Genomic DNA, 21,730 nt, shown 5'->3' with positions numbered 1-21,730 from the left:
TATTAGCGTAAGGATATCAGTGAATTTCTCTTCTGCTTTCCATTGTTACATAAAAGCCTACTGAACAATGGATCCTTGCCAGATAAACTAGTTTTATATTTAAAAACATCAGTACAGATAGATGAAACAAACACAGTAACAAGCTTTCTCTTTTTTTGTTCCCCTTGTCCTGCTGTACAGTACTGCTCCTTTGTACAGTGCCTTCAGTGCCATGGAGCACTTGACCAGGTACAGCAACTGACAATAGCCAGAAATCAGTCAGGGTCATGCACAGCCCTGCCCAAAGCAGGGCTCTTCCTCCCATAGTTTTCTTTTAGTTTTAAAATAATGGAATGTTCTGTATCAACATGTGATGGATGCCAATTTTAAAGGAACAAATCAATCTATTTCTGGCTTTGTTAATACTCTCTCTCACATAGATATTTCCGAAACTGGAAGTAACGGAACTAAAAACTGTTAATACAAACGACTTTGGGTCTGGTGGCACAAGCACTCCAAAAGAATACATATTTTCTGAGATAACAGTAAATACAGAATTCACAGCGCTTTTCCTGATTCTCATTATTTAAAGAATTTAGGAATTAGTTCCAAAAAGGAAACAGATGAATAAAGAACTCACAGAAGAGTGGGAAACTGATGAGCACTGAAGTCCAAGTGGAGAAAGGAAAGATGAGGCACAGAAATAAATGTGAACTATTCTCTCACTGCCAAGACTGGTTATATATAAACATATATTTGCTTTGTCAAAGCAACAAAACACCTTCTTTAATGAATGAAAAGAAAAAATCACGAAGGTATTTTAGGAGGGAAGAACCATACATTCAGAATAACTGACAAGACCAACCATAAGTTTACTTTATATAACATTTCAAGAGAAAGACTCAAATGTGTGGACGGATTTTTATTTCAGTTTAGTTCTTCACATTGAGGCTAATTATACTTTTTAGGCCGTTTGAAAGTTAAACTAAATATCAAAGTAATGACTTGCTACTTTGCTTATAAAAAAGCTTAAGCATTAGAACAGCAACGAAAAAAGGCAGGAAAAAACCTTCAGAACTCAAGAAACCAGGAATTTTTGACTTAAAAATAGCAAAAATAAATGTGCATTAACTACACCTTTCAGCAAATTATAAGACAGACATATACTCTTTAATGAACCTGAAAGTCAGACAAGAACGAAGTATCAATGAAGACCACAACTCCAACCACACAGAAGGAAGCCTGGCTTAAAGTTCTGCACTACATCCAGAGTAAAGTAAACTCCAGGACAGGAAACCCATTATCGACGGCTAGATATTATTTGCACATTAAGAAATGCCTCTCTGTTTTCCCCTTTCTAGACCAAACTTGCAACTTCTACATGAAAACTGAAGTGTTAATTACAAGCACTGGGCATCAAAAGAAGCTCAGTATAAACTGTCTTTCATTCAAAGATGATTTCACTAATTACAATATAGCTAGATATATAATGGTTCACCTTGAACTGTTATTTGGTGTAGAAAATCATCTTAAGCTAGCAGACAGGGAAATAATAGCTACTAACTTGTCAGAGAAATAAAGCTATGAAGTAAAATTACGCCTACAACAGAACATTTACAAAACACTTGAAGACATGTAATGAGGTGGCTAATGTTAAAACCCAGTTACATGTGAACTGTGTTATTCTGACAAGGCTTACAGCTAACAGGTTAGTTGCTCAAATACAAGAACTAAACTGATAGAAAGTTTTTTTTCCCTGAATATTAATTTATAATGAAAATAGCTAGACATAGAATAACTACCTGGCACTTTCATATTGTTTCACAGTCAATAATGTATCCTCAATTGTTTTATTCACCAATGTATTCACACTGGCAATAAAAAAGTTAATAGCCCCGAGAAGAGTCTCTCCATTTTTAGCTAGAAGTTTCTGCGTATCTGCATTGTAGCCAAACTCCTCCTATAAACAGAGAGCAGAGAAAACAAAACTGCACATCATTTCAAATCATAACATTCATCAGCAACTATATAAAAGACAAAAACACAAACATACAAATTCTGCCACTTCTGTTAGGATACAGTTACAATTAAACGTGCAAGATTCCAATAGAATATTCAGTTTACCGTTTTTATGAAATCTCTCTAACATCAGTAAAGTACTACTTACAGTTTTGATACCATACGATGTTAAATGCTATTTCAGAATGATTTTTTCCTTCAACTCTGAAATCTTAAATGCTATTTAAAAAAGCTGATGTAACTTTCACATTGTCATTCAGCACTATTTTAATCCATCATCTCTCATGTGATTGCCTTGGTAACTCTTTAATACCAACAGGAATACCACTACAATAAATACAGTAAAATAACTCATAAGGGAACACAGCATTAATTAGCCTGTAAATTTTACTCTTGACACATTCTGGAAAAAAGCACTGAATTTAAAAAGTCTTACCATGTTTCAATAGGCTGTAAATGACCAAAAAAGCTGAGCATTATAACAGTTCACAAGTAAAAAATGTACATTAGCTACAAACTTCAAAGCGATCAGGGAGAAATTATTTCCAAGGCATTTTGGTCACATTTGGATATATGATTCTTAATGCTTTTTATCTTTTTTTCTTTTTTTTTTTCTTTTTTTTTTTTTTTGACAGCAGCATAAGCATTGACCAAGGCTGCAACAATTTTCCTAATGCATGGATGCCAAATAAGTCCAATTATTTATGTCATCCATATGGCATCTTCATATTCTGCAGATGGGAGTTCTCATAAAACAGTACAATTTCTGGTTGTAAGGATTATAAAACACTAGGAACATATTTGGAAATCTGTCTTTTTAGCCTTGCACCCTGCCAATAGCTGAGTCAGAAGTGCTGTACTCTCCCATTTTCTTTTCATCTGTCTAGATGAGACACTGAAGCCAAATGGTATTTCATGTAAACATGAATGACTTCATAACAGAAAGGCTAATGGACGAGGGTAAGGGAAGAAGCCTCTAGAAAAAGAGAAAATGAGATGCAGTGGAAACAAGCAGTTTAATGGAGAAAATAGAGAGAACTTAAGGCAAATTTTCATGAGCTAAGGGCCTACAAATGCTGCTAGAATATTACCATCTCCTTTCTTTTAGACACTGCTTATGTGTAGGCAGCCAAATCACTACAGATGCTGTTGAAATCAAGAAAAATATTTTTCAGCTGCTTTTGCTCTGACATTGCTAACTAGAGAGCAACATGAGCATACAGGCAAAGACAAAAGCAGAAGTAGGACTGCCCCTCTGGCAGTATTTAGTGCTATCTTTCCCTCCTCCAGGCAAGACCACAATTAGCCTTCCAGCTGGTCCCGTGACCCAGATTACTGCAGGCACAAATGAGCAAAACTGCCAGTTCAAAGCAGGAGGGTAAGAAGGATGGGACTGCAGTGGTGTACCATATTAAAACATGCTAGTCACCAAAGCTGTATTTTTACTGGTTCGTAGTTTCATATAAAAGTTGAGTTTTGTCCATGACCTCTGCAGACACCTCTTATGAAAGGCAGGAAATCCTTTCTGTATGGGAGTTTATACTCAGTTCATGCTCTATGCACAGGTCAATTACAATTGGAATTCACCACTCTATATAATTAGAGGCATATGAGCCTGGAACCAGGAGTTATCTTTGTATCCAAAGAGAAACAGCAAAACATATTGAAGTAATGCCTCTGTAGATACCATATTAAGATCTTATTTTGTTAACATGTACAAAAAAAAACTACCTATAACAAGTTATGCTTCTTTTTTTTCTATTTATCAAATTAAACACTGAACTGTTCAGAAATTTTACTTTTAGTCCTGCATAAGATTCAGAGGCAATGTTATCCAAACATTCAAGAACAGGCCAGGCTACAGGTGACAACGCAGTACAGATTAAACAAAGGGAAAACACAAAGAGGAAACAGACAAACATCAGGCAAGTCTCCAAGAGGCAAAGGTTAGATAACTTTTATTACAGCAGCAGAAACCTTTATTTAATTTTCATGAACAGCCCCATTCAATAATCTACATAGGAGATGAATGACTGAAACAAATTCCAAGACCAGTAAAAGATGCTGAAAGGACCTGGAGGAACTGTATTCCCACTAGAAATACAAGCTATTCATGGAAAAAACCGGTCATTAAATAAGAGCATGATTCCAGATTAATCCAGGTTTCAGAAGAAACATCCAGCTTCAGCATGCACTTCACAACAATCACTTACTTCTGCCACAGACCACATACCCATGCTCGAGTCAAGAATCAACAGATAAAACTACTCCTCTTAGGAGATTTTATTTCTTACCTGCTAGAAGTGGCATATTTTGAGATCTTCATCTGTTAGGCTATAATATTAAAAATTTCTGTACTCCAGTGGAAGTCTGATTTTTTTTTTTTAAACTAGCTATTGGTTAAAGTTCTTCTACACAAACATTTACTCCTCTTTTTCCCTATAACTCAATGAGAATAGGCAATCATGAAAAGGGAAAAATAAACTTAAGAGTGACATTTAATAACAACAAACCAAATTTGGGCTTTTTCATTAGCCACATTCCAGGGAATCGTTAAGCCCCTTGACAGTGGTTTCCCAAGAGATCAGGCAGAGTATCAAATTGATTTAACACTGGAAGTACAGAAGGATTTACATAGAAGCAAACCAACTTATTTTTTGGTATGCAACACCTACCTTCTCTTTCTTTACAAGAGTTTTGTGATCAGTAATGAAGTGACAGCGCTACATAAATTTGTGAACGTCTAAGAACAACCCAAATGCAGATATCTGAAGACTGCCTTCCTTGCTCAGAAACTCCAAACACAAAAGGAAAAATCAGTCCTCTTACCATCATTATTATGATTAAAAAAAGACTACAAGATGAAATCTCAGTGCTTGACTCTACTACAGAAAAATCATTTACTCACATTAAACATGCAGCAGTGAAGTAATGCGCCCTACTCTACCCACTGCCAGGCATATTTCCCCAGAGACATCCTGTAATTGACATGAAGTAATGCTCCAGAACGCTTTGACATCTCATTAGAAGAAAAAAGGAATAGTAAAATGCATTTTCTATACAAAGCAAAGTTGTCAGTTGCCAAGTCCAATCATCAGCTAAAGGCCAACATTTAGAAACACTTAAGAACTACAATAACTCCAGTGATATCCTACAGTTTTAAATGAATTACAGATGCTTTTAACAAAAAGAATACGTAATGATGTTAACAAATGTTTATAGGACCGGCTGCTAACTACCACACAACCTGCACAAGTCAATTGGGCTTATCTTCATCTCTGCCGTTTCGTTACATTTTTTTTTAAAACACCATAAAAGTCTTACATGAAGTTCCAATGATTTCAAACTCAGGTCAGCAAAAGCATCTCCAAGTTGCCTTTGGGTATGTACCATCTGGAAGAGCTGTGTAGACAGAGTCTGTGCCAGCCTCAAGATATTTTCATACTTTTTTTTGTTATCTCTCAGTATATCTATTTGAGCTTCCAATTCCAGATCTACTGTTCTTGAGCCACGACCCAGTTTTTCAGAGATGATCTGACGTGTACACTGGAAAAAAATTTAAATTATAAAGAATCAAATATATCCAAGACAACACAGTATACACCCATTTTCAGCTTCAAGGGACAGATAATTATACACAATTCTTTCACAATCACCCTTCCCAATATAAGTTTGCACAACAAACTGAAAACACACCACACTCTTTAGAAGTTCATCAGGACTCAGCAAGAACAGTTGGACAAGTCTCAACTCCTACTAAAATGAATATTCAAGTTAGCAAATCAAGAGTATAACTAATTGTTTCTCAAGTAAAAGAATGCTTATCTCTTTTTAGGTTCAGTGAATCTTACTAAGTTAAAAGAAGCAATTATTTAGCTCACAACACTCAAGGCAATTAATGAGAATATTACCAGTTCTGCATAACAATTTCTGCTCCGTGATCTTTTAGACTTTGCCTACTAACCATCCCATTCCAGATAATCCCTGTTATTTTTTGGAATTCCCATTAAGGCTCTGGGAATGTATAAACTTTTTCATCTCGTTTTCTAAGGAAGGAGCAGAAGATGGATGGAAGGGAGTCTTCAGCATGTTTTTTAAAGGTGACTCAAAACTTTCACTCATGTGTAAAACATGAAGTGTTTCTTGTTATTAACACGCCTATAAAATGGAGCTGATTGTTAAGAATTCTACTTGGGTCTGAAAACAAACATTCTGAGACATCCTTGCAGTTTCTTTATACAGTGAGCAGCAAGTCTTGCCTTTAGAAGGCTGAACCAGCCAGCCAATGGCTGTGACAGCTTAGACAGCTACCACGTTCCAATTGTCTGTGACATTCTGCCAGAGACCAGAGACCAACATGAGAGCAAGGCTCCCGAGACACACCATTCGGGCTTCCCTTGACTAATGCATAAAAGTAATTTGCAAAGCAGAAAAGTGGCAAAACAATCCCTCTGCAAAACAGGGATTATTTGCTGCTATGATCAAATTCAAGTTAATCCATGAAGACAAAAACTAAATGATACGTTTGAAGAATGACTGCTAGAAACAGGATTACAATGAAACTCAGTAACAGACAAGGCTACAGCTTCACCTAAGCACAAGAATACAATTTTGCTGAGAGACATAAAGACCAACCCTATCTTAATTCACATCACCAGAACACATTACAGCACTGGATTTTCCAGTGTCTCCGAATTCAAGGAATTCGGTTTAGTCCAGTCTTTACTTACTTTCAAAGGGGACAAACAGACTTATAATATCTGTTAGAACTTTCCAGTACTTTTTAAATTTAATAGACAAATGAAAGAAAGACTCAAGGATTTAGCCAAACAAGATGGTCATAACTGATAAACTTTGCAGTTGAAGGTACAGAGCATTTGGACTATTTCACTAGATTCAATCAATTAACAAGAAAGAACACAGTTTATCTAGCAGATTTTTCTGTAAAGATTCATAAGTTTTGAAGAGAACAAATCATACTATCATTGAATACATCAGAAACACCAAGGCTTGCAACTGAAATTAGAAAATATAGCTTAGCAAGAAGTTTGGTAAGCTCATGATATATTTAACAAAAAATAAGTAAGTGCTGGCTATTTAAAAAAAAAAAAAAAAAAAAGCTGATTCTCACATACCTACGGAAATCCAAGAGAAAAATGTAACTTAAAGAAGTGAAATTTTTTTGGGGGGGGGAAGGGTAAAAATAAATTACACAGGAATATTTTCCCCAGAAGTTACAGCAAAATATCTGAAAAGACAACAGTTCAAATGAGAATTAGTTATCTGAAATATTTATTCTGCTTACTTTGTTAAAACTAAGGTTGAACACTGAACAAGAGCAACTAAAAAGATGTACCCAGCCACCATTTCCATTTACTCTAGTTACAAGTGGACTGGTATAAACACAATTTCCTATGCTCTCCCACTAGCAAACAGAATATTTGACATGAACTTCATTTTGCTTTGTTCTAAAAATTACCTAGAAAAACACTGTCCAGCATAATTACACTCATTAAAAAGTGAGAAGGCATCCAAGGCATATTAAGAAAGTCAATTCTGTCAAATGAAAGATCAGCAGAAATAAATTTAAAGAAAGTTATTTTAAACTGTGTACATTAAAGGATGAACGGAGACATTATTGGACAGTTCTAATTAGTAGACCACTACTAAAGAAATTTACAAAATACATTTAGTATGTTCTTCCTTGAAATTTAAGAAATTGTCTGAAAAATTAGGTAAGCTTACTTATTAAAACTACTGAAAGCAAAGAAGAGTTGCAACTTGCATCCATATTAACTCATAACTGAAAAAACTTCTCTCATCTGAAGAAGTCTACATAAAGGAAAAAAAAAAAAAAAAAAAGAAAAAGCACTTGCCATTAGATCATGGAAAATAAGCAGCTCCTCCTGAGGATAACTAGGGAGAAGATTGGAAAGACTCAGAACGGCCTCACAGTTGGAAGGAACTGTTTGGATCCACTGTTTCCAGCCCCCTGGGCAGGGCTGCCAACCACTAGGCTGCCCAGGATCCCATCAGACCATGCAAAAAGACAGTCCCCTACTGCTATTTAGCTCCCTTCAAGTACCTGAAGGCCACATTGAGATCTCCTGAGACCCTTCTCTCCTCCAAGCTGGATAAGCCCAATTTCTGTCTGATTTTATTCTGGGGAATGGAGAGCTCTTGTGCTCTCAGAAAGGCATCGTTAAAGTGCTGCCAGCTCTGTTCTGTTTCTCTGTCCCCAGAGACAGTTTCCCAGGGGATCTCATCCAATTGCATAAACAGTTTCAAGTTCACTCTCTTGAAGTTCAGGATCCTGATTCTACTCTTTGCCAGACCCATGTTCCTTGTGATCATGAACATGCAGTAACATAGTTACTGCAGCCCAAGCTGCTTCTGATCTTAACCCCTCTAATAATCTCTTCTGCATCCAGGAGGACCTGATCCAGAAACGCTTTATCTCTGGTAGGTCTCTGTCCAATATCTGAAACAGAAAATTGTCATCAGTAGATACAGGAGTCTCTTTGATTGCTTGCAGGTCACGATGTTGTTTTCCCCAGCAGATATCTGTGTGGTTGAAATCCCCCATCAGGATGAGAGCCTGCAAACATGACACCTCTTGCGGCTGATGTAAGAAGGTCTTGTCAACAAGCTCCCCTCAATTAGTTGGCTTGCAGTGGACCCCAATCACTAGATGCCCTTTATTAGTCTGGTCCCTACTTTTAATCAACAGGCTCTCAACCTGTCAACAACTGATTCTCAGGGCAGCTCTTAATGAAGAGGGCCAGTAGCCGCAAAGGCAACAGCCTAGTTTTACAAGCCTCTAAGTTTAGGGAGAAAGCTAAGCAGCCTTTGAAAATTCACAGTTAGGCTAGGCCAGTAGTGTCAACTTCCTGTAATTTTTCACTGGTAAGCAGTTGCTTAAACACAGTTTATACCCTTCTCTTATTTCTGTTCTCATTCATGGAGATGCACAAGAGACAAAATAGTGAGGTATACAACACACATACAGGCATATTTAATCATCATTTCACAGATGAGTATGATTTCTGAATGTATCTGCCAAGACAAGCAAGGAGTGATACTTGCAATAAGTGTGTGAACTGGCTGAGATTGGTAAGAACACCTGGAAACAGAAACCTAAAGCAAAAAGTGTATGCCGAAGTCCTTATGAAGAAAGATGGATTTGGAAAAAATTACGATTAGCCATTAATTACCTATCTTCTTAAAGATTTCAGACTTGTAGTCATTGAGAAGGATTCACTGAAGACCAACGCTTTTAGCTATTACAAGATAGCTTGTAAAAAAAAAAAAAAAAAAAAGTAAATGTAATCTAATTTCTCCTTTCTGAATAACGCAAGCTAGAATGTCCACAAACTGAAATATTGTCCTTAACCAAATTAAATATGCTTTTTGTACATAAAAAGGGTCAAATTTCTGATTCTAACACAACAAACAGCATAAACCTTTTCTAGCGAGTGCAATGTCTACGTTCACTATACTGAACATCCTCACAGGGCAGAACACCCTTCCTGGATTCAAGGCATTGGAGGGATTCAGACCTCTGTTCTACAAGAAAAAACGTTTTAAAACAGATTCTTTACCTCTTTATGGCCGTACATAGCTCCCACTGATGCACATCTACCTGTTCCCAGCTCTGCCATTGGAGTTTCATCCACAATGGAAAGTTATTTTCAAAATTAATCTTAGCTCCTGTCTGTAATACATTTCCTGGCAACTGTTCCTTACTTCGTGGCTATTTTAAGAAGAGTCACTTCTGGCAAACTGGTGTGCTGTAAGCACTTCTACAAGTGCCAAACAAAAGCAAAACAGACAAACTGGAAACAACAATTACAGTGCTAAGAAAAAAAATAGAGCTAATATAAAACAAATATCAGAATTGCAATTAACAAGTTCATAACTTGTAGATTCACCTGACGTTTCCCATCAGATAAAATTCTACTGTATCAGCAATCAGCTTAGCAAGACATCTTAATCACGAGCATTACATACTGAAATCTGTACGTTCTCTATTTTGAAGGAGTCTTCAGACACAACGTTCTTTTCCTTGTTAAATCAGTATCTTTACCCAGTCAAACAAAGAAAACTAAGCCTTCCATGCACATCCTTTTTTATGCTCACTGAAATGACAAATGCTTTCCTTCCACGCTACAGTGCAATTCTTGAAAAGTCATAGTCTGTTTCAGTTGCAAACTCATTTCTAGAATATATATGCACACGCAAATTTAAGTCCACATACCTTGTAAGTATTTAGGCTCCATTTCCTCACCAATTCCAACTTCTCCATTGCTGGATTCTTCACTTCATCTGCTAACACAACAGGTCCACTCTTCTGCTGAGCTCTACTCCCTACACGTTATACACAAAGTAAGTAATTAAGGCCAGTGTGTTTGATTTGTTTAAGGAATTAATAGGATTATGGAAGATTTGCGCAACTGCACATGCAAAAGGAGAATGAGGTGAAAGCAAACACATTGATAAATTTGTTAATTTTCAAGATGAATTCAAAACAATTACATTAAAAACAGATACAGAGCATGTGCATCTCAGTACTTTTACTTGGCAAAAGGCTGAAGGAAGCTTACCTGAAAGCATGGAGTTTACTAACCAACCTTAAAACCATTTTAGATACCTGTTCTTTACTTTATCTATGTTTTTAACATTCCAGAAGTTGAAGATTCTTCTGGACTTAGCAAATCTAAAGTTTGTTTATATCCTGCAAACCACTAAATGATAACACTGAATGTTATCAACTTATAAAAATTGTTGCCACAGAGTATAACTTAAAGACATGACGAAACAGATTTTCTTTCTAATGAACATTATCCTTTCCAGAAAACACATTTAGCCACCATCAAGGAAGTGTAGCTTATTTATGTTTTTCAGATTTTTTTAGCCTGGTGGTTTAGGAGCAATTCATTCCATGCACCAACAGCACGAAAACCGCAATAAAGAAGCATTTGCTAGCATCAAATAAAGATATTTAGGTCCCATGAGCGCGTATTCATTGTCTACATAATATTTTCAAGCTAGTACAGGACATCTACGTTTTATTTTTGAAAAACCATTTCCTACCATACTAAACAGTAAAAGCTGCCAAATTCTATCATTTTAAAAGCAGTTTCTCAAAATTTATTTGTGAACAATTTTGACTACTGCTGCTCTCGCATGCTTTGAATAGTCCTGATGGCTACTTACAGTCACCTTAGCACTGCTGGTTATTTACGTAAATAAGTGACTGGAAAAAAAACATCTATAAAGATGCCTCAAGATACTCCTTCAACATCAAGCACTACTGTATCCTTTATGTCTTCAAAATGCTGTGCAAACATTAGGTAATTAATCCTCTCAACACCCTTATGAGGTAACAGAGTGAGTTTTCTCCTTTTACATAGAAGGAAACAGAGATGTTAAGTAATTTGCCCATAGGCACAAAATGAGTCAAACGGCAAAGCCAAGCTTGGGTGTTAGAAATTCCTAATTGCCACCTCATACTCTGTTTTACAGGAAAATATGAACATTTGGTGCAAAAAGAAAGCCACGAGTTTCAGCTTCAATCAAAATAAAAGAACTTGGTTACGCACATTGTAGTTACTGTCTGTTAGTAGTAATTTGTTTTTAACATTATAGCGCAAAAAGTAGCAAACAGAAAGGGAAGCAGAGATTACTTAGTGAACAGTTAAAATCCAGAAACCAAGAACACCAAAAGCCCCTAGAAATTATGCTTCCAAGTAAGAGTAAATCAAATGACTGAAGAGATGGAGGAGTTAGTACAGTGTCAGCAGAGACAAGGGCGTTATCCGCTCAGTGCTGCGATACCTGTGGGAATAATTAAATCACAACCTTGTCCAGCCAGTCTGCTAGCTGCTGCACTGCTGGCAGATATAACAGTTGATTTGGGTGATGCTGAGGAACCTGGAAAGGGGACACATTTAACCATGAAAATCCACCACCTTCCCTTAGGAGGCAACATGTACTTTTACAGATAGATTTTCAAAGCAAAGAAATATTTGTTTCAGCAACACATTAAATAGAAGCATTCACAGATGCACAAATGCTTTTGAAAAGGTGCAGCTGTTCATGTGAACTACTCCAAGTTTTAGTGATTTAATTTTATTCTTTAAGTCATGATGCCAATTTTTCCTTTCTTTAAAAAGAGTAATCAAAATACAACTGGCAGCTTCATAAGTAAAATACGTACTACCAACAGAGAACTCCATGTATGGCTGCTGCAGATGAAGGCACATTTTCAGTTTTAGGTAGTTTTCACTGCATGCTGCTGCTCAACAATACTTGCAGCATCAAGGGAACAAGCAGGCTCTGAAACCTGGGCCAATTTTAACTAGACATCAACATCTACTCCTAAACCTGTCTTTTTTTTTTTTAAAACAAAACAAAACACAACTTAAAACACACCCACAAAACTCAACGATAACCTGTCCTGATGATTATAAGAATCATTAGCTGTTAAGTCAAGTAACTTCCCTCCCAAAAAGAAGAATTTACAATACTTGCTTGTTCTCACTTCTAAAAGCACACCTTCAAATGACCTGTATTGTGTATGCTCCCTAAGTAGTTTGGTGAGTTCTGCAACTCTTTCTTATCACATAAATGCAGAGTGACAATCTCACAGAATTTTTCAAGAGTTGAACAAAAAATAGAATGAGATAGTTTTTCCTCTGCAGTCAGGAGTCACCAGCATACCGGGGAGTGCTTCTATCACTTATGCTGAAGAGTTCTGAGATGCTTTGTAGGATTGAGAGCATTCACTGTGTGACAGGGGTTTAAAAAAGAAGTCTAAACTTAAGCACTTTGCACTAGAACTTACCTATCACCAATAGCAGAAATGCCACTTGAAGTAACTACATCAACACAACCAGATTTTGCCTACTAAACACATTCTACAGCACTACCAACATGAGATGCAAAACATTTTAATACGTGGGATATAAAAGCACTTGAACGTTACACAGAAGCAATGAGATTGAAAGGCGCCATTGTTGTGACCTTCGATTGTTGTACATTACATAAGAGCTGCAAGTGGATCCATCCACACATAAAAGTTGGACTACAAGATCCTACTACTACAGATCTGAAGATTAAATCACTTCAGTAAGCAAACAAAGACAAGCAGTTAAAAGAAAAAACTCTAGGACTTGACACTATTAACGCAGCCCCATGCACGCTTCATTATTCAGCACCTCTTGGATCCCTGCCTTCCCCACATTACTGCTTACTTAGCCTGCAAAAATGAAGCCTTAATAAAGACACCTAGACAGGATTAAGAATATTTTAAAATAGAGCTATCATTCAAATTTTGTCTCTAGTTTTAGAGAGTCTAATCTTCTTGTATATCTCTCTGCCTGATATGGATAGAACATTAGGAATAATTTGAAAACAGTCTCTGAAGGAAAACTGATATTTGTATTGTTAAAAAGTACGTGTTTAAGGCTTATTATTTGTGTACATAACTTACTACGTTATTACATATGAGCATAGCTTGAAACACATCTAAGATATTCTTTTTCTAACAGTCTAACATACTTAGCACTTCCAAGAGTTATGTCGCAAATAGAATACAGAAAGGCCAGAATGATGAGAGGCTTGCCATCTGCCCAGTTTTTAGCTAGGCATTCTGCTTATTTCAGTCTTAAAGAAACCACAGCATTTACTTCGTAAGATACGTACAGTACAGCATGTAAATCACTGTTTTCATAAGCACATTTTACAAAACAGGAAATGAAGCAAAATGCAAATTAAATGTGTGACTACAAAGGACTTATTTTCACAGCTGCTCCTTTGAGATCATTTCAAACCTTTCAAATTCAGAAATAGACTAAGCTACGAAATTCATTAAAATATCACTTTCACACACTATATCACAGCACTTCAGTTTTTAGACAGATGGCAAACACTGACATGACTTACCTTTTTTTTCCCCCCCACAAAGTTTAACCCAACAAATATTTTATTTAATACTTTTATTTATTTAATTCTTTACGAGACTTAACATGTTCTAAAGATTATCAACTAAAATTCTCCTGCTCTAAACAACTGTGAATCGGTGCTGAAAAAGTAAGAGAAATTATTTTAATTATGTAGTACTTGGAGAGACCCATGGTGTTATCACTCCTGACAAAACATTAAATTATGTGCACTGTTACATTAAAGAAGGAAAGACTACTTGGGAAGAGAAGAAAGTCAGTAATTCATCTGTTCCAGGTAAGTGAACAGTATATAAAGAAAAGTCATATTTCAAATTGGTACAACACTTGTAATCTAGACTTTCAAAGCGGTGTAATTGTTCAAGTGTTTGGCTTGACACAGTTTCAAGGAAACTACTTCCCTTCCCCCAAGTGAGGGCCAATTTAACAAAGTTTTATTAGTCCCTTGACAGATCATAGGAGTGCAGTTCTATTTTAACACCCCAGCTACCAGAGAAAAATAAGGCTGTCACTAACATACATCTCAGCCTACACATCTACATAAAAGTGCTCACAGAAGCTACAGAATGTTATTTCTGAGCATATAAAATATACCTGAAGATTATAAACTGAGAAAGAGATTAAAAAGCAAGTTACCTTTCCCTGGAAATGGTCCTGCCTCAACAACTCCCTCTTTGGTGCTGTCAAAGTCATGAGACGTTATTTTGGTTTCAGAGAGTCCAAGTCCAGCTGGTAATGAACGTTTCAAGTCCTTTGAAATATTTGAATAGAATGGAAAACTAATGTTAAAAAAAAAAACATAAAAGCAACTACAAGGTACTACGATGTAATTTTAGCAGTTCTCAGATGGGTTTGCCTCTAGCCTGGAATGTCTTTGCCATTGACACAGCACTCTGCTACGATGCAAAATAAAACTTCAATTAAAAACAATCAGCATAGCTTGTGTATGTATTTTAGATATACTGGTTTGTTCATTTAACGTGCTTTCCTTCTGACATTTGCAAGAAGAGAACAAAAAGAGTTACAGAAAACATGAAGCTGTTATAATTTAGGATTGACGCACAATCAGAATGCATCTTTTTGAGTAGCAATTACCAAAAGCGTGGCCTACATCACCATGCTTCGTGGTCTGAAGCTGTCTGTGGTCCACACAATCACAGCAGTTTAATTATGCTTTCCATTAAACTGATCAGGGTACAGAAAGCCCTAAGACTAAGGGCAGACAATGTTTTACAATCAAAAGCATGAAAACAACTATCAGACATACAAGTTATTTCACTCTAGGCTCGAAATACCTTTAAATATCACATAATCCTTAATTCCTATAAGCAGCACATGAAATCTCTTCAAACTCCGACATAGTAAAAACAGGAAGGCATCTTCCCTCAGCAACTTCCCTCTGAGCACCTCCCTGTATCACAAATGCTCTTTGCTGCTTACTTCTCCTTGCCTTTAAAATTAATCAATTTTAAACAGTCTGAAACTCCCTTGTTTAAGTTTTGCTGGCAACAATGTGTTGAGGCAGAAATTAAGATCCTCCTAAGAAGAAGAAAGACAATAGAACAGTTTGGTTGGAAGAGACCTCAAGACACCAAGTCTAACTGCCGCCAGGGCACTTCAGAGCTAAGCAAGAGGTAAAGCACGTTGTTATTGAGGGTGCTGTGCAACTGAGCTCTGGGAAACAGCACTGGTGACCATTCACCAGGAGTAGCTCCATTCACTGGAACCCTTTGAGCTCTGGCCATGTTCTATCTCAAGTTTAAACTTCTATTGTTATGGAATATACTTAGCACCTAAAAAAAAAAACAAAAAAAAACTATAGGCATACAAAGCAACGTAAACTACTAATTCTTAACAGTAAAAAGTGAACGAAAAGCTACTATAGAAACAAAAGAAAGAGGGTAAAATGCACTTAAAAAAGAAACTATGCATCAAGGAGATAGAAAATGGGCATTTTCTGGAGTTAGATATACTTTTACATCCCCTTGCAAGAAAAGATAGAAGCGCAAAAGAACATGCAATATTGCAGTATTGCAATATTTCAGAATGCAATAGTGAAATACATAGACAAAAAACTACACATAGCTCTAAAAAAATTGCCACTGCCTGGATACATACAGTAACTATTCATAATACTTGCAATTAAAAGATTACACACAAAATATCATCTTTAAAATCCAATGTATGTTTCATGTAATACTGCAGTCATCGAGTCCACAAACAAGATATAAGCTAATGCCTAAGAATGATACTGCCCAAAAGCTCAGAATGTGAATAAGTGGCTTTGGATCACATCTCCACAGACTGATCTGTCTTCAGTTTAAGACAAACTCCTAGGGGGAAGAAAAAGCAAAAGCTACAAGTGTGAATTCCAATATAGTAGAAATGTCGTTGATGTGGGAAACCGAGGATGTTACTGCAACTGGAGTAACCAACTCCAACAGTTGTACTCATGCAACTGGCTATTTCATGTAAATAACCCTCCATTTATGTACCTGAAGCATAATACCAAAAAGAAAATGGGAAAGAATACATACCATGAAAAACATACAGTAGTCGCACAGAACCTGATCTCACAAATAAACCAGATCTCAACACCTGATACATACTTTGTCTTTGCAGCTGACTTCCACTGGTACCTCCATTGAAGTAAACATAGTTGGTGGTATGATGGAAAGCTTTGCTTCAACCTAGTTCAACTGGTATTCACAGTCCATTTAACTCAAAATGTTGCAAGCCAGTAGGAGCCACAAAAAAGCATAACGATAACCAAATAGCAGAGAGGAAGATGCATTGATTTAGGAAAACAGAACACAACAAACTTTTTTTCTCCCCAAGGGCACCCTGGCACATTGTATACTTCACAAAAATATTAAAATCTGAAGCCAAACAGCTAACCTCCCTAAGCATGTTCAAAATGGGAATCCAAGCCATCACCTGTATTTCAAGATAAAAAATGCAGAACATCTATTTTGTAAATACAGAAGTTTACATCTAAGTTTAAGCAACCAAAATGCTTTTATACATACTGTTCAATTTTGATTCGAAGCTAAAACACAGACTGAACAAACTACAGTTAAATGAATCATTCAGAATACTATAAAACATACAAAAAGATCCTTCTGCAAAATAAAAAAAATACTACTCAGTTCATGAAAATACATTAAGATATACAAGGGGGGTATATTAGGCAGGTTTTTTTTATTGGCACGTATACACCTAGGTGCATAAACAAGCACAAAACGTTTGTTCAGAGGTATCTTTTCTTCAGTTGTCAAAAACGGTAAAGTGCACTGTGAAGAAATGCATTAATGCCTGCTTTTAGTACCTATACCAACCAGCTGAAATACACCTTGCTGAAGAAAGATGTTTACGCAATGAGAAATGTCATCAGTGATTACCAATCCACTGCCTCTTTGCTGTTTACAAACATGGCAGCTAACTTCATTGAGTACAGACATGTTTCTGCATGTAAACTTCAGTTTAGCACATGATTCTTGCAACTGACCATGCTTCCTTATAAGCAATAAAGACAGACAAAAAGGCTACTCAGACATCTGTTTCTGATGAAGCAATTTATCACTTCAAGGATAATTTAGAAACACCTTAGAGTAAGGAAAAGATTACCTTTGCAGACTTCACATTTAAGAGAAGCTGTTACAGTGCTTACGGATATTTTGGAAATGTAAGAAGAAAGCAACGTAAATAGCTCTCTTTTTCCCATCAATATTTGCTGTTACAACATAGGAAGTCAAGTCAGATTCTCCTTCAACAGTAAGGTAAACATGTTTTGACTAATTACTGCTCTTCCAGCTAGTAGGAAGAATTTGATGATCATAAAACCTGCTTTCAAATTTGTTATTTGACACGTTCTTCTTGATAACGTCACTAGAATTCAAGATACACTCATACATCTCAAAAATCCAAGCCTGTAATGTATTGTCATCACCACAGAAAGCGATCATTTAATTCTTATACAATTGAGAATGATGAATGAAGCACTGCATTTGTTTATGCAATTATCATCTGGTATTTCCACTGTAACCCACAATTAGAAGTATAAAAACTACAACTTAGAATATCCCCGTGAAGTCAAGAGGTTGAGTTACCCATGCCATTCTCAGCCATTTAGGATGGTAACGGCCCAAAGGAATAAAAGTACGGTCTAGTTGAGTCAGCGCAAACAACCTGCACAGCACAGAGCATTTAAACTACATTAGTCTCTGGTTAAAACTCCACTTTTAGTTCAAATCACCACATTATGCTATTACAATGAGAATAGCCTTATTTAAATGTCTCCAACAGCAATATTCTTCCGTTTGTTATACAGGCCAACTAGCATGAACTTGTATCAGTTCTTTTGATATGGTAGACACGTCAAAGAAGTCACACAGAACACACAGAAAGAAGGAAATGTGGACTGAGCTAAAAGACTTCTTTCTATAAAGACATTTCCCATCCATGCTCTACATTGAAATTTAAAATGAAGTGAGAAAGATATCAAAACAGTTTTGTTTCTCCACGGGGTAGAATTTTCACAGCACAAATGACACTGAATGCACAGTTGCATCAGTCATTATTAACAGAAGTCCAAGTATCGCTGTTGGCTTTTTACTAACAACAGTTTCAAAACTCTCAATTTTAGGTGCCTTTATTACTTACAATAAAGCAATTGAAAAACAGGCCAACACATTCCTTGTTAATTTGAGGAGCCCATTCAAAGTTGAGCAACTAGAACTGGAAACAATCACACGCTCATATATTTTTCAAATGATCAATGACGTTTTTAATAAAACATGAAATTTACCTTTGGGAAGAACTTGTAATACATCATATTGTAAGATCCAGTTTAAAGTCTTAAAGATTATTTTAATGTAATCTTCAGTGAGTAGATATAACATCCATCTAGTAAGATACAGAACTCTGAACTTTCACTTAGAGCCCTAATGGACGCGCTAGCGGGGCTCCTTATCCCACATTTTCCTCTACCCTTTGTCTCACTCAATCTCTATCTTCTAAGAATTCCCTAGATCTTCATATCAATAGAAATTACAGCTCTCCTGCCATTTATTTTTATTCTTAAGCTTTATTCTACTTCTAAGATGCAGAAAACATGGACTGGTATTTCCTCTATTCTCAATACATACATTTCTCTTGAAACAGAAGGTAAGCTTTTCCTGCCACAATCCTTTAGGCTTACCTAACACCAAATCACAATCTGCTTTAATATTTATTTCACTTGTACTCTCACCTTTCACATTCATAATTACTGTTCTTTAAGACAAACAGATCGCTTGGCAACAAACAGACAGATTGAACTGGTTTCATTTCAAAAGCAGTTTTCCATAACTGACATGCCAACCTGAGTTCTAAAACCAGTGTGAATTAAAACACAAGTGCACAAATTGAGTTCTAGACACACCAGTCAGTACTGCAAAACCTATCAAACAGAACTCAGATGTTTTAGGTAGAACATGAGAGAGAAGGCCCGGGGATCGTTTAATGGGAAAAGACAAAATGAGTTGACCTTACCTATTTGCATAACCTGGAAACCTAATAGAATTACAGAACAAGATACTGAATATTTGCACTCAGGTTCACCAAATCTCAAAGTTTATTTTGTGCTTGAAATATAACAGATTGAATACTAACAATTAAGTTCAATTTCTCTTCCCAAAGTTAATTACAAGTATTATACACATATTTAACAATGTTTTATCCTTATAGAAGGGGGAAAAGAGACAGAAGAAGAGATCTGCAACACAGAAAGCAAACAGAAACACTGAAATGCGAATTTCAGAGATGCAGCCTTCAGAACTTAATACAGATCTCATACAATAGTTTAAGCATAACAAGTAGCTTATGGCTCTTGAGTACCTTTACAGGCAGACCAAATGAATAAGGCTTTTAAATTATTCCTATGCAGCTCCCACATCACATGACATGTGATTCAATAAGGAATAATATAATTTCTCACTTCTTATCCCTTCAGCAACATTAAAGCCACTACTATTCTAATAGCAATTAAATTCCATGCGAAGAAAACTTAGTTCTACAAGAAAGGGATAAGTGACTTAAACCCATGAAAAACATAAACCAACATTTTTTTCTGTGTTTTCTTGTACAAAATAGCAAGAAAAACATGCTTAATTAATAATCACTGAAGTTCTCTGTTATTAACACAGACTAAAAAGCATCCAAACATCAGCAAACACTTCTAAACATCACGTCTTTAGAGCTTAACTAAGTTTCAACAGAGCTTGGAGAGCTGAAAAGCACCAGCTCAAGCCTTCCTGTAATGAAACATTAGACATTTTATCTGCTGATGATTTAAGTTACAGGCTTTGTTAGTAAAAAAAAAAAAAAAATTCCATTTACCATAGAGGCAGGACAAAACTTGTCAGAATTCCTTAGGCATTTCTTACTATTACAAACTAGACAGCATATGCAGCAGCATATTTCTAAATGAGATTTTACAGTTCAGCAAACACTCAAGCTACCTTGTAAATGTCTTTTTTATTACTTTTTTTCTTAAACGTACAGGAGCTACAACTCACTGAGGATGCATCAAGTAGTGCTTTAATATATATCCACAAGAACAGAACAAACACACTTCTTCCTGCAACGTCATTACAATCTGTTCTGTCGGATATTCTGCACAACTAGTCACATTTCTTCTTCCAAAGAACAAGCACTTCTCCTTGCCACTTCAAAATAAATAGATTTGTATCGTGTTATCTTGCAAAATGAAGTATTTGTCATGCTTCAGAACATACAAACACCACGTTGAGTCAAAATGTCATGCCTGAGTGGCTTATGGATGAGGTCTGATGATACTGCTAAAAAGGCTGTGTAAATCTTTATAACCACAGAATCTTGAAAAGCACACTGTACAACTTCATCTTTACTCAATCTACCAAAAAAACATACCAACTATCAAGTGCTTGTGGCAAAGTGGAGAAGAAGAGCAAACAGAAATATGGGATCAATTACTTTTTTTTTTTATTCTTATATCTGAATTACGGAATGTACAGCTGTACATCTCACAGCCCATAACAATAAGAAAAAAACTAGAATACCCTTATTCCCCAAGTACGAAGAAATTTTGATTGAAAAGTACACTAGAATTTGAGTGGACAAAATCCCTCTGTGCTCACACACTTTACTGAGCACTGCGGTAAGAGCACAACTTCGTGATAATGGCACGTTGCCCCATTTTTAAGCGACCTCCTAAAAAACAAGTGCTTGGCCTCTCCTTCCCATAGGATAATGGGAACAAGACCCCTGAAAACACAACATAGAAGTACTGTAGTGCAGAATATTGCCTTAGGTTATAACAAAAAAAATTACTGAAAATATTGGCAACAAAAAAAAAGAAAGTATAGCATTAACCATTAAAAATAATAAACACAAAGATGAATGGAAGCTTAGTATTAAAATTTGAGACTAAGAGATCAGTAAACAGATAGATACTAATTTCAAGGAGATTGTTTTCTTTGTTTTGCTTGTAAGCAGCCCCACTTATCACATACTCTGAGTTTAGGTCATGCAGGTGTTAACTTGCACAAGACAGTTCAAAAAGTTCATCTTCACTGACTCCAATATGAAAAAAATGTGTAAATACAAAAATGTATTAAAAGCTACAGCAGAAAACATGATCAAATTCGCACAGCATAATTTTTCTTCGACTCAACCAAATACTTGATTCATTTTTGAGTTTAGTGGAAGTTTCAGAACAGATTTAACTCCAAGCCACAAAAATGCATAGC

At 36.1% G+C, this 21,730-nt stretch overlaps 1 protein-coding gene across 1 annotated transcript in view; it reads right to left on the bottom strand.

Annotated features, from left to right (window-relative positions):
* ARFIP1 (ARF interacting protein 1) overlaps positions 1–21,730 on the bottom strand; it is a gene marked incomplete at both ends in the record, with an annotated part of 36,896 nt that overhangs the window by 7,359 nt on the left and 7,807 nt on the right. Inside the window, 5 exons of the mRNA XM_079534472.1 lie at positions 1,782–1,939; positions 5,323–5,544; positions 10,256–10,365; positions 11,836–11,931; positions 14,598–14,712. Coding sequence (XP_079390598.1) covers positions 1,782–1,939; positions 5,323–5,544; positions 10,256–10,365; positions 11,836–11,931; positions 14,598–14,712 — 701 coding nt within the window. The remainder of the gene's footprint in view (positions 1–1,781; positions 1,940–5,322; positions 5,545–10,255; positions 10,366–11,835; positions 11,932–14,597; positions 14,713–21,730) is intronic.

Source organism: Tetrao urogallus, assembly GCF_951394365.1.
Source record: "Tetrao urogallus genome assembly, chromosome: 4".
Lineage (NCBI taxonomy): Eukaryota > Metazoa > Chordata > Aves > Galliformes > Phasianidae > Tetrao > Tetrao urogallus.
The sequence above is the reverse complement of the archived record's forward strand: the minus strand, read 5'-3'. Positions and strand labels throughout refer to the sequence as shown.